At 36.8% G+C, this 18,913-nt stretch overlaps 1 protein-coding gene across 3 annotated transcripts in view; it reads left to right on the top strand.

Moving 5' to 3' along the window:
* TBC1D5 (TBC1 domain family member 5) overlaps positions 1-18,913 on the top strand; it is a 447,679-nt gene that overhangs the window by 172,159 nt on the left and 256,607 nt on the right. For all 3 annotated transcript variants that reach the window (XM_019629011.1, XM_019629009.1, XM_019629010.1), the window contains exons 4-7: positions 14,218-14,326; positions 15,783-15,872; positions 15,966-16,040; positions 17,191-17,258. In XM_019629011.1, coding sequence (XP_019484556.1) covers positions 14,218-14,326; positions 15,783-15,872; positions 15,966-16,040; positions 17,191-17,258 — 342 coding nt within the window. The remainder of the gene's footprint in view (positions 1-14,217; positions 14,327-15,782; positions 15,873-15,965; positions 16,041-17,190; positions 17,259-18,913) is intronic.

Raw genomic sequence — 18,913 nt, 5'->3', positions numbered from 1 at the left:
ATTAAAGTGTTGTTTCTCCCTCCAAACACCACCTCTTTGATACAATGGATCAAGGAGTTATAGCAGCTTTTAAGGTTTACTACCTGAGGAGGACCTTTGCCCAGGACATTGCTGAGAAAGACACTGATGCAATTCCTGAAGGATTACAACATCTATGACTGCATCAAGAACTTTGCTTGGGTTGGGGTGATGTCATCACAGAGTATACTTGTATGAATGGCATGTGGAATAAGACACTCAAGAGGTTCATCCATGACTGAGGATTTTCCAAGGATGAGGAGGTTGCAAAAATCAGTCAGGCTGTGGTTGAAATGGCAAACAACTTGAACCTGGGTGTGGACAAGGATAACATTGAGGAGCTCCTAGAGCTGGTTCCTGAGGAACTGACTAATGAGTTGTTTGAACTGGATTAGGAGCTCATAGCTGAGGAAAAGATAAGAAAAAGGAAATTGCAGGAGAAGATAAAGAAGAAGAACCCCCAAGAAAATTCACAGTGAGGGGTTTAGCAGACCTCAACAAGCTTCTTAAAATTTTGAAAACCTGACCTCAAAACTGAAAGGCTTTCATTAAAGGAAGGTCCATGGGATTATTTGTGTATAAGCATATATATCTATGAAGAAAAAAAGAAACAAACTTAAGCAAGCCACCGTGGACATATTTCTGAAGAGTGGCACCTTCTGAAAAAGAGATTCAGGCAGGTCCTTCGGGAGATATTCCAGAAGAAGGCAAGAGGGCATTGCTATTATTGGAGCTGAGAGCTCCATGCATGTTACCGCCCCTGAAGACCTTCCAGTGGGACAAGATGTGGAGGTGGAAGACGTTATATTGTGATCCTGACCCAGTGTAGGTCTAGGCTAATGTATGTATTTGTCAAAAAGTTAAAAAAAAAAAAAGATATTGGGTCGTCAGAAAAGTCATGACGCATGTTTGCAACAGATGGCACTAGTTCATTTTTGGAAGTACTAGAGTCATTCACATCTATGTTATTGCTATGTCATTTGACAGCTGATAGTTCTAGCTTCATTCTAAAAAAAAAAAAATTGAGCAACTTGATTGAGTTTTGGAGATTTTACAACAAGTTGAAGGTGGAAGACCAAACCCTGCATTTTTGCCGTATTTTACTGTTTTACTTCCATAAAGGGAAGAACGCGCAACAAGCTTGTGAAAAGTTGCATAAAATTTACGGTGACAATGCTCTACAAGAACATCAGTGCCAACAATGGTTCACAAAATTCTGTGCTGGTTATTTTGATCTCAATGATGCTCCTCGATCAGGGAGGCCCACCAAGGTTGATGACGACAAAATAAAGGCATTGATCAAGTCAAACCCACGTTATACAACACAAGAAATTGCAGAAACATTGAACATCCATCATTCAAGCATTCATGACCACCTGAAGAAGATGGGATATGTAAGCAAGCTCAATATTTGGGTTCCATGTGAACTCAAAGAAGTTCATTTGATGGCGCGTATAAATATCTTTAATATGCTCATTAAATGTGAGGAAATCGATCCTTTTTTGAAGCGACTGATAACTGGTGATGAGAAATGGATTGTTTACAACAATGTGGTGTGCAAACGGTCTTGGTCTCGATGTGATGATTAGCCTCAAACGACATCGAAAGCAGACATTCATGAGAGGAAGGTTATGCTCTCTGTGGTGGGATTTTAAAGGTGTTGTATTTTTCTAGCTCCTACCAAGAAACCAAACAATCAATTTGAATGTGTACTGTCGGCAGTTGGAAAGTTTGAACGAATCCATCATCCAGAAATGTCCAGAGCTTGTTAATTGTAAAGGAGTTGTATTCCGACAACGCGAGACCACACACAAGTTTGATCACCTGTCAAAAATTATTGGAGCTTGCTTGGATGGGATGTGTTGTCACACTCACCATACTCACCTGACCTGGCGCGATCAGACTTCCACTTGTTTCACTCTCTTCAAAACTCCTTGCATGGTATAACGTTCAATTCAGATGATGCTGTAAATTAGCACCTTGTTCAGTTTTTTGCAAATAAAGACAGTTCCTCTTATGAACGAGGAATTATGAAGCTCACTGAAAGATGGCAAAAGGTTATCAAACAAAACGGGCAATATATCATTGATTGATCTTTGTTCTTTATATAAATAAATAACCTTTGAGAAACATAGACAAAATATGTCATGACTTTTCCAACAACCCAATAGAAAAAATCTTACAGAAATGGGTATAAAGAAAGAAAATATTCTTGTACAGAAGCGCAATGTGTGTTTTCAGCTAGGTATTATTATAAAAGAGTCAAAAAGTTTTGAAAAACTCAAAGTTTATACAATAGAAAATTTACAGTAAACTAAGGTTGATTTATAATTGAAGAAAGAAATATATTTTTATAAATTTAGTGTACCCTAAGTGTGTACAGTGTTTATGAAGCCTACAGTAGTGACCGTAACGTCCTAGGCCTTCACATTCACTCCCCTCTCACTCACTGACTCACCCAGAGCAACTCCCAGTCCTGTAGGCTCCATTCATGGTAAGTGCCCTGTACAGGTAGACCATTTTCTCTCTTACATTGTATTTCACAGTACCTTTTCTATGTTTAGATATGTTTAGCAATACAAATACTTACCATTGTGTTAAAATTGCCTACAGTATTCAGTACAGTAATATGCTTTATAGGTTTATAGTCATATAGTCTAGGTGTATAGGAGGGTGCACCATTTAGGTTTGTGTAAGTGCACTGTGTGGTGTTTGCACAACGAGGAAATAGCCTGAGGATGCCTTTCTCAGAACATAGCCCCATCATTAAGTGACACATGACTGTGTAGCCTTAAATAAACAGAACCCAGACTAACTTGAGCATACATGTTAGAGTTCCTTTCCTTCAGAAGCTCCATCAAGCCCTTTATATTACCTGTACTGTAGCTAGGCTTTAGGAGAATTTTTCTTTCATATTTGTTTATTTACACTGTCAGCTGCAAGCTCCAGTTATCTAAAAACTGTGTAAATGTTTATCTTTGAAAAGACAGGCATACATTTGAAATATGAGGATAAACACCTCTGAGTCAGTCAGCCCTGAGCATCACTTCCCCTGGATACACTTCTGTTTCCCCCGATGTCCCCAGTTGAAATGTCACTGTCAGCCTGTGAGTTTTTGTAAGTGAATTTGTAACATATGGATGCTGGGCCTTTTTAGGTATGGTCGTGAAATAGACAAAATCAATTAAATATTTTGTCAATGATGTTGAAGTGTGTTGCTTTGAGAAAATAATGCATAGAATTAGGGCTTATACTTGGAAAGTTATATATCTTTTAAAAATTTGTATAAATAGCTTACTATTTATATATTGGTCTGTTTTATAGTTATATTGTTAGCTCTGTATAATGCTTAGTTTCTGATTTTTAATTAGATGGACAGTTTGTAACTCAAAGACAGTTTAAGGGCAAAATTTTCATAGAATATTTTAATAGAAATTGATGTTCAGTATTTGTCTATGTTCTATATCACATTACCTTACCATTTGGGACAAAGTGGCAGTAGTTAGTCATCCAATTTTTCATTTTATTTTTAATCCGGAGCTTTTTATAAGTGCTTTTCTGACGCGCGTGCACGTGTGTGTGTGTGTGTGTGTGTGTGTGTGTGTGTGTGTGTTTGGTTCAAGAGAGCTAACGTATCTCAGTCATTCTGCAAATCTTTATTGTAGATCCATTTATAGGCAAGCCAATGTGCTAAACCTCCAAGACCCAAGGAGGAATAAAACAGATCCTGCCCCTGCTGTCCTCATGATTTAGGAGGGAAGACAAACATGGAAGGAACTAACATAGATGATGACGGGTGTTGCAATGGGGACATTTCACCAACAGGGTAAAATGAGGGGTGAAATGGTGGGTGACGGTTAGCAAGAAGATATGTTTCCCAGACAGTCTAGAGAGACAGGAGTTTGCTGTGAGCTAAACAATATGAACAAAGACAGTCTTCATTTTCTACTCTTTTGCAATGCATTCTTTTTTTTTTTCACTATTGGAATGGGAAGATTTGATTGACCTTATATTTATGTCAGTGACAAAATTATGTCATTGCCTATAAAGATAGCTAAAGTGACCTACACAATATGATATATGTATATCTGTTTCATTGTGGTGGCATTGTTATTTTGTATGAACTGCCATTTTGACAGTGTTAAAGTTTCAGGTTTCAGTATATCGTAGATGTTTGATATGAGGTTTGACAAATTAAGTTCAAGAACTTGTTGCAACGATGTTGCTAACCTTTTTTTATATCAAAGGGATTATTCACTATGAATTTGTACCAACTGGACAAACAGTTAACCAAGTTTTCTGTTTGGAAGTGCTGAAAAGGCTGAATGATGAAGTTAGACGACCTGAACTTTTCACCAACAATTCACGGCTCTTGCATCACGACAATGCACCAGCTCACACGGCACTGTCTGTGAGGGAGTTTTTAGCCAATAAACAAATAACTGTATTGGAACACCCTCCCTAATCACCTGATCTGGTCCCCAAAGAATTCTTTCTTTACCCAAAGATAAAGGAACTATTGAAAGGAAGACATTTGGATGACATTCAGGACATCAAGGGTAATAGAATGACAGCTCTGATGGCCATTCCAGAAAGTTCCAAAATTGCTTTGAAGGGTGGACTAGGTGCTGGCATCAGTGCATAACTTCCCAAGGGGAGTACTTCGAAGGTGACCATAGTGATATTCAGCAATGAGGTGTGTAGCACTTTTTCTAAGATGAGTTCATGAACTTAATTGCCTAACCTTGTAATATTTGAATCAGTGATCAAAAACTTTAACTGGGATTTGAAAAATGTATCTTTAAATTACACAAAATTATAGGAAGTAGTTGATAATGATACACTCAAGAATGAATATTATTTGCCTAGAAACATGGGGAAAATCGATAAAGCAGCTATGGAATAAAAAATAGCCTGCTAATGAGGAAATATTTGAAATTTAAAAACGTCCTAGTACCATCTGAACATATGGACATAGTTTTCATTCCATGATTATAGATGCAATGTTCTGAGATAGATATAGAAGTAGTTTAGTCTGGTTGACATATTCTCAAGGAGTTTCAAAGATTGTATTTCAAGCTACTGTTCAGATTAGGAAAGTAAGTCAGATGACATGTCCAAGTCTCTCAACCCATTTGAAGTAAAACAGGATAGTTAAACACCATCTCTTAACTCTCATTACAGATTTTTAATGTGCTTCTAGATCTTAAAGTTCTCTTGAGCAGGAGAGTTTTACTCTCACTGAACCCGGCACAGACCTCTCGCTATTTCCAGTTTGTTCAATCCACAGTAATGTCAGTAAATTCATAAGCTCTGAAGTAACTACTGCTGTTTCCTTGCCCTCCGGCTTTACCATAGGGCCACACCCAGAGGCTGCTGCTTCCCTTTGTATCCTGACTGTGTATGTAGGTTAAACAGGGACTGTTTTTCCACGTGAGAGATTTGGGAGAGGGATGAGGGAGTGGGATAAGTAAATAAAGCCAGAGTGGTCTGTGTGGCATTTTTAACACTGGTTCCATCCCAGTTTCTCCCACTGCCACCAGGGTTGCTGATGGACCCTAGAGAAGGAACCCTGTTTTCCTGCCTCGATATCTCTAGGTGCCATCCCTAATCATAATAATTGTAAAGACTTTTGAAAAAATGTGAACTTTCTTATGGTGCTAATTTTAAATCTTGGAAGCATGGGATGCTACCATAAATGGAAACATCTCATGGGTTCATATAAAGATGTCTGTGGTCATATAATTAAATTTCATGTGCCATGCATTTGCAAATATATAAATTACTGAGTGTATGGATAACAGAAGAGCAAATAACAAAAGGCCTTTTTATGAAGTCAAGACTTAGATTGGGCTCTTTTGAAGTAGATGAACTTGCAAAAAATATAAAATTTCAACAGTGGAGAATACTTCTACCCAACACAGAATTTTTTAATGACATATAATTTCATTTGGGCAAGGAGGTCATGAGAAAATGGTTCATCTTCTACTGTAATTCAGAGAAACTGTTTAAAAAAAAAGCAGTAATAAAAATACTACTCTCACTATTGTTCTAGCCTACGTGGGAAGCAGAGTACAGACTCAAAGTAGGTCCCTATACTCCTGAGTTCTTCATTTTAGTGTTTTTCCCACCCTTCTGCCCCTCGCCCTCAAAATTCGTTTTAAGAAAAGGGATTTTTCCCCTTCTTCTTTGTGTATACAGTAACACATCAGTTATTTAGAGATAAATTTATAATAGCGTCCACCAACTAGAACATAATCATACAGAAATAGGTGGAAAATATTCGAATGGCCAAAAAATTTGTTCATTAAAGTATAGTTAGTCACAGGAGAGCCCTTTTACCCTTACCTGTTTCTACCTCGTCTTCTCATTTTTTTTAATTAAAAAAGATTATAATAGTTTGTGATATTGAAATAGTGAAGCCAGAATGTATAACAGTTTAAAGCCTAGTTTGTTGTCTTTATTTTTAAAAAGAAAAATTAATTTGAGCCACTGACAGGTGGGTACAGATTTATAATTTTTAAAACCTAATGTGTAATCATTACGCACATTGGTAACTGATAGCCTGACGAGGGTGGTCATGAGAGAAATGCAACTGAAAACAGCATGGGAAATTCCAAAAGCAAAGCAGTGTGGAGTTATTTCATACAGGGGTAATAGCCACGCATCTTCCGAATGTATCCTACATCTGGACAAAAATTCCTTTAAGTCTTGGAAATGTTTTGATACTCTCAACATTTCTATGTTGAGGAAAAAAAATCACTTATATGGCATACATTGACCTTTCATCATGCTGGGTAAATGAGGCATTCAAGCATTTTTGTTTTTAATTGATGAGTTGTTTTTTTTTCTTTTTAATTATGAATGAGTGAGATTTTCTAGTAGTTGTTGGGTTGGAGATATGTTCTTGCCTTTTCAGAGGCCCATGTGAAATTGTTTGCCCAGGCACATTAATCCAAACAAATTATAAACTACACATTGACTTTAAACTAAAGTTTATTTTTATCATACAGCCTATTTATCTTCATTTTAAATTACCATTTCCTCGATCTTTGAGCCAATCTGTTACTGAGTATGGTTATATTAGGCTTGTGATCCAAATCTTGTATCTGGTTCTTTCCAGCATTGATCATTTTTGATAACTTATAGATGTATCGCTGTCATCACGAAAGATTTGCTTTCCTAACTTTTATGTGTGTGTATATGAGAGAAGATGGAGGTGCTTCAAAGCGGGGCAGAGAGTGGTGGTAGAGACAGAAACACTGATGGGGGAGGCAATAGATAGAGACAAAAAAGATCTAAACAACCTGTTACACCTGTTAATACATCTTATCTTATTAGTAGCACCATTCATTTAGCATTAATTATAAACTGTGTTACATCTCTCATGGAATTACTTTGATTTGTTTTAACCACTTACATTATTTAACTTTTAACATATGTCTTCTTACCCCAATAATATTATATGTGTGTATCATGTATATTTATCTTCATATCCCTTGAACCTTTATAGTTGTTACTTTAAAAATTGAATGTTTATGTATATGGTTCATCATCCTTAAAACACTGAGGTTTGCTGTCCAATATGAGAATCACTATCCACATGATCCTATTTAGTTTTATGTTTAAATTAATTAAAACAAAATAAATATGAAATACTTCCTTCGTTGCCATAGTCATACTTCACCTGCTTAGCAAGTGATTGGTGATTACCATATCGGACAGTCAGATACACAACATTTCTGTCATCTCAGAAAGTTCCGTTGGACAGTGTTCATCTAGAGGTTATCGAATGAATGATAGATTCAGTTAAAATATAATCCATTTAAATCTTTTTAAGAGAAAGTATTTCAAGGCTACATTTATGTCTTGATGTGCGATAACCGATATGTCAGTCCAGCCTTGGAAAATATGCTTTAAGAGCTGGGATTGACTTTTAATTAGGATATCAGATTTTGCTAAATAAATGCCCATTTCTAAATTACTGGAAAATAGTTTGTTCTCAATTCTGTATTTGCCTTACGGTGTTGCTTGCATTACAGACTATGTGGCAAATTCCTTATCATGTAGAAAGTTAGGCGTCAAGCTCATGTTAGTTACTGCAAATATCAAGATACACGAGACGGGATGGGAATGGAAGCAAGTGGGGGAGGTCTGCAGGGAGGTGTCTCAAAGAAGGGGATTTTCCCTTAGTCATTATATAAGAAACATCAGTATATAAACACCATGGAAGATAAAAGGTGTTTATTTCAGACAACTTCGCAGAGATTGTCGGGTACAGGATTCTTTTCTCACCTCATGTCTAAATGCTGATCCTTTGATTAGTAATATAATGATCTTTATTATGTGCTTAAGTTTTATAGCCTTATGATATAGCTTTTCTTGGTTCCTTTTCTAAAAGTATGTTGGTTGAGTTTACCTACTTTAATATGACCATGAATTTAGAAGCTCTTAAAAACTACATTTGGAAGACAATAATCCATGTTGTTTTTTTAAAGAATATTCTATCTGTTGGTGCAAAACTGTTGCTAACTCAGTTCCCCGTGTCCTTGTGCATATTGAGGTGGGGGCTCAAGATTTCTCAGTTCAGAGTTAAGTCCAAACCTGAATCAAATCACCATAAATGACTTTCAACAAACCTCCATACACGAAACTGTTGCCTTTGTTTCAGTGCAGCCTCATCATGTGAGAACATATTTCACCCAAACATATGAAGAAATCGGTTTTAAGTTTGTGAGCAATTACGCACTCTATTTTTATGTTTACTTATGTATATAAGTGGTATGCCCTGATGTTTCATTATAGAGGGAAGAAAGCTTTAAATAAAAGTAAGTTTTTAAAAATTCCTGATAGAGGAAGCAAAAAAGCCCGTACAGTTTCTAATTGCCTTTTAGAGTCTCTGAGTTCCCTCATTACCTGTGATTTAAGCTAAAAATGAGGTAATTATAGCTAACATCAGTGTTTATCTGGTTGATCTTGGCACCTGCAGTCCTAATGTTGTAGCTTACCCATGTCTGGTGCCACACTTCGCAGGCTGATGCTGACATACCTAATTTACACTTCTCATATTTCCATTGATTTTTACTTCACATGTTCCTTCTTCTATCCAAATAGTAGTTTTTAAATCATGCCTTTAAAATGACATAAAGTTACATACTCTTTTACATGGAATATTGGAATTACGGTAGCGTCATTAATAGAAAGCCTTAATTACTCTGTTTCTATGCAGATTAGAAACAGATTAAAAATCCATTGTTTCCTTTTTCCTTTGCATTTGATAAAGCAAATATGATTATAATTAATAGGGCAAGTTTTCAAATATTGGCACGCGCTTTAGGATTATACAATGGTGTAAGCCTTTTTGCATCAGGTTCTGTTTTCCTCCCTTGTGCTTCCTCCTCACCTTTACGTGGTCCACGCACCGGACTCTGACCTGCCCCTGCCTCCGCATCGCCCTCACCCTGCCCTGGCCTTCAGTGACTGTTACTGTAGTCACATCTCAACAGTGAGCTGATCCTGGCTGACTGGCCCACGTGGAAAACTGTGTGGTCATCCCTGAGAACTAACTCCTTTGCTACACTTCCGCCTTAGGACACTGCCCTGGCAGCCAGAAACACGCGTCCTCCCCCTGTCCTCTAGTATCTGTGACTTGTGGAGCGTCCCCAGGGTGATAATTCCTTCTCTGCAGCCAGCGAGTTTGTTATCAGTAAAAACCCCAGTAGCTCCTCTTAACCAAGTATTGAAGATCCTAAGCACCAGGATCTCTCTGTGTAGTCCTGAGCTCTCCTCAGTTACTGTAGTTGTGTGGGTTTCTTAAGTGAGCCCATAAGACACATCCTTCCCTGTCCAGATAATGCCTGGAAATGGGGTAGAAGCCATCATATAAAATACCCAATATAAAATGTTTCCTCTAGTGCATCCTCATTGGGGACAACAATTTGAAATTTTCTAGTCCAGAATTGCCACACAATTAAGTCACTTATGCATTATTTAGGTTATAAAAGTATTTAAACAATTATATTTAGAAGCTTTTAACTAGTTTTATACTAATTTTATGTGTGTATCTTGGGGAAATACTACCTTTCAATACATAATTAGATATAAATATCCCATTATGATCATCAGCTGTATTTATTCACTGCATATTCTAGTTTATTTCTATTAAACAACAACAACAACAACAACAAAAACTATTGCAGGAGGCTTACTTACCCAAGAAAGTCTTCTTCGAGGGAAGACATCAATTACTGCTACAAAAGTTGATTTCATTTACTTAGAAATGACAGCAGCGCCCATGGCCGACATTTTAATCAGTCACAGTGTTATCTGAGGAGCACAGAGGTGGGCTCAGAATCCTTCTCAACACAGTGCTTCCAAGGCGCCACTACTAATTCATATAACATTAGCATGGGCAGTGAAACCAGCTCATCTCTCCTCCCTGCTGAGATGCTGGTTATGTTTTCAGGGACCCAGTGCCTGCAAGGCAGAGTAGTTGCCACCAGATGGCACTGGTGCTGTGTCACGAGAGTCCTCAAGTCTCTCATCTGTTCCCTTGAAGGCATTTACACATTTAAATGTCCCAGGTTGTTCCTAACCACTCACAGCAGCTGTTGACTTACCTTCCCAGACCAACTGGTGACAATTTTTCTCTATACCTTTGGACTCAATGTTCAAAACTAAAACTCTAAGGAAGAGAGTATAAGGGTACGTTTTTATCTTGCCTTGTTGCCGGAGGCCGTGTTTGTCTATGCTGTCTGGAGTATCCTGTCCCCTTCAGTGTGGTCTTCCATGGTATTCCAGGAAGATACTTTTCCCAATTCCCATTCCTTTTTTCTCTTGACAAAGTATTTAGTTTTTCTGAGCTTTAGTTAGCGTCCTCATTTATAAAGAGGGTTAAAAATACACACCCTAGGAGGGTTGTTTTAGAAAGGTTAAAAGTGATGTATCTAAAATATTGTGTATTATGATGTGGGGTTTTTAAGCATTTTCATAGCATTATCGCCAGATTTTTACTATTAACAAGCACACTATATTTTTTTTAGGTAAGACAAAGTTGAGCAACTACCTTTCATTTATTTTTTATTAATTAAACTGAAAAATTCTACCACTGATGCCTCAGTACTTATTATTCTTTACATGTCTTCACCTGAGTTCAGTAGTCCAGCTCCCCTCACAGGGCTAACCTTCCAACGTTTGCCCTTTAGGGTCTGTTGAACCCCTGCAGTTCAGTTCTTGGATGTAGCATTTCAGTGCCTGTGGTGCTACTATTTATTTTCTATACTGAGTTTTAATTTTCAGGTGTAAAACTATTTTTCCCTCCTCTGTATTACCAGAGTGCTTTGCCTTAATCATATCATTATTGGTTTGCACATACATCTACACCCTTAACTTCATGCTTTTTAAAAACTATCTCTGAGTGTTAAGCACATAGGAGGCACTAAACTGTTTGTTATGCATACTCTATATCAGTTTATTAATAAAACACTACTCCATAGATGAGAAAGACAATTAATAGATTATATTGTGGCTTTATGTTGCTCTGTTGTGAGAGCGTTTCATCACTTTGAGTTGTTATACCTTAATTGGAACTATAAGTACCCATGAATAAATTTAAATGATTGTGAATTTCAGAGATAATGTTTCCCTTTCACATGCCTCGTCTCCTTTTCTCTTTACCAACACTGTAATCATGGCACAGGATCTTATTTAAGCTAACAAATGATTTTCCTTCATTATGTAAGTAGAATGTAACTTGACCTTAAAAGGCTGCTTAACTTGACAAGATGGCAGTGTATCTAGCCACCAGCTGTGTCTACTTGCTCAATGCCTTGGTACTTTTGAATAGAAGCTGATTTTGGAAGAAGCTTGGGGAGTCATCGCCTCATGCTTCCTTCTCTTATCTGGGACATATCGGTGTTTTCAGGCCATGGAACTGCATGGTCTCTCACAAATTATACAATCTCTTGGGTTCAAAATACATTTGAAATCTGTGCTTTTTGTTCACAGACCACAAGCTCTTTAAACATAGTTTCTGAGATATATTCCTATAATGTTCTATGTACTCATCACTGATCTTGTCTTTGAGTTTTACTAAAAACTGGATAAAAACAAAACTTGAGCAATATGAGAGTTGGGTAATATATGTGAAATTGTTGGGAAATCGATAACACTTTAAAAATATTATAGGTAATACAAATGGACTAAAGTGATTTTAAAGACCCTAAGATTTTTAGTGAATATTTATTTGAACTTGGAGTGGCAAAGAATTAATTAAGTGTGAAAACAATGGAAAGAGCATCAAGAAAAAAATGTTAGTTTTATATTATACATAAATTTTAAAAGCTTCAGTGCATAGACGAGTCAAGATGATTCGGTTAAAAAATATGTATGGTAGGCAAAGGTGTGATGTCTTGGACCAGTAATAAGACACACTAATAAAAGCAGTATTAAAATGTTAACAATTTTTTTAATGTCTTGATATGCTGGGCACCCTTCTGAGGGCCAGTCTTGTACTTTAATCCTCATAATAATTCTTTGAGGTACATGTTATTATTTTTATTCCATTTACAGATGAGGAAACAGATGCACAGGGAGGTTACGTAACTTGCCCATGCTTGCATATCTACTCTAGTAGCAAGTAAATTGTGTATGGTTTATGAATGCACGGCTGTCATTTTGATCCCAGGGGTGTGGTTCTGGTGTCTACATGTATTCTTAACCACTATCCTATACTGCTTAAAAGAAGCAAAGGATAAAAAAAGGAAGTTTTAAAAAAAGAAGTAAAAAGAGTCAAAAGTATGAAAACTTTTCAGTTTCATTAATGATACAAATGCAAATTAAAATAAATGTGAAATATTATTTTCTCTTGTGAATACAGTGATGAAAATAGGAAGTTTTCATGGAGTGGTGGTAGGAACGTGTTTCCGGAGCATGGGTCCCACTCTGCGTTCTTAACCTCAAGGCCCTCCTGGCAGAGCCTTGGTGTGATGGGGGGTCCGTGCTACAGGGCAGAGGCCAGAAGTTCTGCTCCTGGCAGTGGGGATGTGGCCTTGCATTGGTAACTCTTCTGGAAAACTGGAGAAGATGCAGAGTCTGGTTTCTGAACATTGGGTGTGCTGTGGTTGTTCCAAAGTTGCCCTTTCTCAGTGAGTAGGATCTGGCCATGACCACTGAGTATACGTGGAAGGATGATTGAGGGTTTTAGAGGCTTTCTTTTGAGGACATCTCTGAAGAGGTTGCCAGAGCGTTAGCTTTGATAAACAATTTTAAATCATAAGTTTTTTGTGGCATTATGAAATCTGAGAGAAATTTCACAGAACTTTACTCCATAGCCTCAACTGTGGACAAATGATTCTTGATGTTTAGTTTGGTACAAGATGCCAGGAATATAGGTCTACTTCCTTTATTCAAACTCAGTAAATGGTTTGGGACAATTAATTTCCAATTGTTTCCCAGTAGAGCAGATTTACTTGTATATTAATGAGGCACAGGTGTTAGGCCCCTGGTGCCTGCGTGCCTGGGAGGCACATTTCAGTTGTTTATCTGCTCAGCCATAGGTACTGCAAGGTACTCAAGCTTGCCTTTAACAGTTTTTACAGTGAGGCTTTTTCATTTTTTCATTTTTTTTCCAAATTTGCCTGCACCTGTTAAAATTTTAAAACTGATCATGTAGAAAGAAGTTGCAGAGATTTCAATAGTAAATAGCACTAAAAGTTAAAGAAAGTAGTCTTCTATTATATTTAACTGCCCAGCCTGACATTAAAGAGAAATGGGTTCACTTAAACAAATATTTCATGTGAGAAGCCAGTATAATCAACAATACACTTTTTTGTTGTGTATTTTTGGAGCAAGTATCTCTTTGTCAATGGCTAAAGCAGTCATATGCTTATATTAATATTCATTTTTTTTCTTGTCTATTCACTGAACTGCACTACCACCATTTTAGACAAAATGAAATAGCCTCCATAGGCATTATGAATTTCAGTAGCTGGCATAATTATAGCGATCTACATATTCATTAAATCTACAGAACTCTGTCCAAAAAGACAGCCATGCGTTCAGAAACAGTACACGGCTAAATATATACGTTTTAAAAGTTGCATTTCTTAGACTTATTTAAAATTAATTTCCTGTAGCACTTCTCTCCAAGCAGAAGAATTTTAACAAAAGGATCCCCATGCTTTGGTTTCTTGCATATAGGAAAGAATGGGAAGAACTATTTGTAAACAACAATTACTTGGCAACAATAAGGCAGAAGGGGATTAATGGGCAGCTGAGAAGCAGCAGGTTCCGCAGCATTTGCTGGAAGGTAAGAAGAAAATATTTATTTACAGTTGGTGGTTGCAGTATATCAACACATAACCGATGCCCTGGAAGATTACCCATGCAGGGGATCACGGAATTTTCCAAGAGACTTCACTCTCGGCTTTTTGGCCATCCATGTTTGTCTTTCATAGTACATTTACTGATAAGGCTGAACCACCTTAGTGCTGAATAACTGGTAACGGTAAAGGAGTCATTTGAAATAACTGTCTTTTCATCTCACTGGATGGTGCAGAATTCAAAGCAACACTTTTGCATTCCGCAGAGGCTTTTGCAGAAACCCTTAAGCTGGGCAGGAGCAGGGGGGATTAACTTTCAGGTTTCTGTTACATCAAATGCCATCATTTAGTCATCTTCCCTTTTCTTTTCATAGTAGCACAGAGAAAAGATTTTTTATATTTATTTTGCTATAAACACAAGGTGAAGGGCAGCAAGGAGATGTAGAAGGAAAATAGATCAGCCTCTTTCCGAGAGAAAGGGCCATTGATTATCAAAACTAGTAACACTAACCTGCAGTTATCTTTTTAATTGCTTGGAAATATTTTCCCTTTTTGTTCTCTCAAAATTAATTCATTTCAGTTTAGACTCATTTCTAAAATGACTTCTATTGAAAGTTTTTAGGATATATCTGCATAAGTTGAGCATCCGGAGTCTGCAAGTAAAGACAGTAAGGAACACGTGATATATTCGGCAGTTTTAGATTTAAAAATTTAGATTTAATAATTAAAATAAGTTTTTCTTCTGTTAGATGCAGGCAGTAAAGGCTTGAGACCTGCTGCTAGAATATTTGTATACAAATATTTGTGCCTTGTCCCCATTCTTTGTTGTTTAACTTTTAGTATCCTTCATTTGCTGAAAATAAACTCAAATCTAGATTTATTTTAATGTACTAAACTAAATTAAATCGAATTTGTCTGTTTAAGAATGCTTGTTATTTTCATAAGCTGATGGCCAGTTGTAAATTAAATTTCGGCCGTAAAAGGAATGACTTCACGTCTCAGGTTGTGTCCTAAGATTGTTCTTCTCTGTCCTTTATCTGCTTCTTTTAACACAAATCTTAAACCTTGAAATTACTAATTGGACTTTATGCCTGTTAAAGCCCTTCTCATGCCCATGGTTAATATAAAACAGTGAAATGGGAACTATACTTGAACCTCAATGAATTTTTCTTTGTTCATTTTTAATATAAATCTGGAGGGAAGGTTGATTCCATTTTGTAGTGTAGCTTCTGAGATCTTGTGTTTTGGTCTTTGTTTACTTGTTGAATTGTTCAAATATGTATTATTTCTTAAATATCTCCAATACAATATATCGAGGACTGGAATGGTAATATGAATTACCGTGAATATGAATATCTCAGTTTTCAGGTGATCCTGTTTTGCATAGTTTCACATTTTACTTAATGATTTTTATTAAAGTTTTCATTTTGTTTTTCTTGACAGCTATTTCTTTGTGTTCTTCCTCAAGATAAAAGTCAGTGGATAAGTAGAATTAAAGAATTAAGAGCATGGTATAGCAACATCAAAGAAATAGTAAGTTGTACTTTAGTTAATACTGTTTTCTGATGTATGCTTTAAAGTCCAGGAGCCTCTGATCTTTGTGTGTATTCTTTCTTTCTTTACCAGCACATCACAAACCCCAGGAAGGTTGTTGGCCAGCAAGACTTGATGATCAATAATCCCCTTTCACAGGATGAAGGGGTAAAGTTCGTCTTTATTCCTATGTCAACTTCTTTTGCCCAGAAGAATATGTTTGTCAGACTGGTTATCAAACACCGCAAAAGCAGCATTATTTCATACCCACTTTTTTTTTTTTACCCCACATACTATACCACTTAAAACCTGATGGAAATTATTCCATGCTATATGCATTCTGTACTGTAGGAAGTTTATGTTCTATGTCTGTGGAATGGTACTACAGAGGAAAAGTCCCAAGAGGGTCTCTGTTCCTTAAGAACTAAGGGGCAAAATAGAAGAGCATAAAAATGAGGATAGAACCGCTTTATGAAGGGTCACAGTGAAGAGTGGGGAGGGGAGGAAAGCCTCCCTTTATGGTGAAAATAGAGAAGGGTTCACTTGGTAGGACTAGCTCCCCAAGAGGCCTGGAAACTATTTGTAGCGAGTCTCTGAAGAAGTTTTTAAAGATCAGGGAAAAGATGAGGCCTATCTCCACTCACATCCTAGAGAAGACTAGGAGTAATTACTGCTTTAGAGGTGTTGTAGAACTTCTTTAATTACTGCTCTAATTTCTGTTCCCTGCTAACAGAATTTTTTTTCCAGTTAATATATAATATTAGCATTTCTTTTTCCTGATACATATAATTATTATAATATAGTCTATGGTTTAGCAGCATAAAATATTATTAGGTAAATTTTAAAACTTGACTTAAATTCACAATTTGATAAGTACATTAAAGTCTATTCCATTATAAAACCAATCTTTGTCGAAAACATTACATATCTTTCTTAGTGTGTTGACAATTCAGGTCAAGTTTAAGTTGGGACCAGTGAGGCTGTGGCCCTGTTCTAATCCAAGCAGACCTTTCTGTTGTTGCAGGCAGGGGTGGTGGTGAGTATACAGCAGTAAAAATATCAATCGCTTTATATAGGTAACAGAAAAACAATTTAAGTATATACAATCATATCACTGGAAAAATTGATGTTAGAATAAGGATACATTTCTGACAGTAAACTAGATTTTAATAAAAGTTATTCCAATTTCAGGTTCCCTGTATGCAATGTGAAATGATAGAGAAGGATACATTTATTTATTTAAATTATTGAATTGAGGTTATAAAACTCAAGCAAAGATGTGAGATTATTTTAAATACATTTGTTCTCCTTATTTCAGAGCCTTTGGAACAAATTCTTCCAAGATAAAGAACTTCGATCAATGATTGAACAAGATGTCAAAAGAACGTATGTAGAATTATTTATGTTATTTTTAATAATTCAAATTAGTGTTACCTAATTTAGCAAAATGCAAAATCCATAAGGGAGACTTACCTAATTGAATGCAGTGTCTACTTATATAATAACAAAGTTATTTTGGCCAGGTTTTGATAATAACAGTCATTTTCTATTCTTAAAATATAGATCCCTGTGTTCCGTTTTTTAAAATGAATGATTGTATTTATATTATTGATAAGTTTAAAATAATATTGAATCAGTTTTTCAATTTCCAACAATTATTTGAAGTCATGGGCTTCTGATTAAGGTCATATTATGTATTCCTACCATTGGTGTTGCTAGAAAAATTTATCTCTTGCTTTACACCTTTGAATCCCTTTCTAACCAAATTACTTTTTAAATGACAACTCATTATCTTTATAAGGGACCACGTGATCTAAAATCTATGGTTTTCAATTGAGTCTGTAAAGCAGCACCTAATGCAATAGGAGAAGACGAGAAGTATAGCTCAGTGAATGTTACAGTGTTACTATTTCACTGGTATCTGTGATAAGAATTTTGTGGGGTTTTTAAGTGTCTTTTTATCGAATATCTACTATGTCCCAGGCTCATCCTTTGCATTGTGGAAACTGGTGGCTAAGACAGACAAGATCCTGCTATCACAGGATGTACATTGTAGTGTTGGGGGAGGTAGGGGAGTAAGGCAATCCGTATGTATAGATAAAGAGGATAATTGCAGAGGGTGGTAATTGCTGGGAAGAAATAAAGATGGGTAATAGGACAGCTAGAGGGTTGGCTGCTTTAGGGACAGTGATCCGAAAAGGCGCTTCTGAGAAGAAGGCATTTGAGATGTGAAAAAAGTTGAAAAGCCAGTCATGAAGATGGAGGGGAAGCACCTTCCAGGCAGAAGGAATAGCTGGTGCAAAGTCCCTCAGTTAAAACATGCTTAGCGTTTGGAGGAACAAAGGAAGGCAGGTGCGGCCGGGGGCATGTGATTGAAGTAGGGAAATCTGGGAGGGGGACAAAGGCCTGTACTGTGTGTAGACCAAGTAAAGAGTTTGGATTTTATTCCAGTTGCAATGGGATGCCATTGGAAGATACTGGGCATGGTTGTGACATCTAAAAAGACAATTCTGGCTGCCCTGATAGTGTGGGGAAGGTGGAGGTAAGAATAGAAGCTGGAAGAGCAGCTAGGAATGAATCTATCACAGTATTCTAAGTTGAGCAATGCTAGTGACTTAGACTAACGGTGCAGTAATAAAGACGGTGAAGAGTGGATAGGTTGAGGATATACATCTTATATTTTTAAATACAAATTAGAGAGTCATTATATGTAGTTTTCTCCCATTCATCAGTTCTGTTCCATTTTTACTGCTGCTTCAGGTCCTTTTTACCTCCTACCTAGTCTCTTATTAATTGTTCTCTTGGATCTATTACCTATCTCTTCCAGTCCTACTCATGTGTTACAGTTCTGCTTTCTCAAAGCACATTTCTTTTTTTAAAGTTTTTTTTTTTAATTGGGGAATTGGGGGGATGGGAACAGTGCTGGGGAATTGGGGGAAGGGGAACAAACAGACAAGTTGCTGTCCTTTTGTTCTTCAGTCTAGTTGTGGAGGATGTTGCTTCACTGGCCCAAGTTGGCACCATCATTGCGCTCTTCCTGG

This window comes from Hipposideros armiger, unplaced genomic scaffold (genome assembly GCF_001890085.2).
Source record: "Hipposideros armiger isolate ML-2016 unplaced genomic scaffold, ASM189008v1 scaffold_823, whole genome shotgun sequence".
Taxonomy (NCBI): Eukaryota; Metazoa; Chordata; class Mammalia; order Chiroptera; family Hipposideridae; genus Hipposideros; species Hipposideros armiger.
Note: the sequence above shows the minus strand (reverse complement) of the source record. Positions and strands in the feature narration are given on the sequence as shown.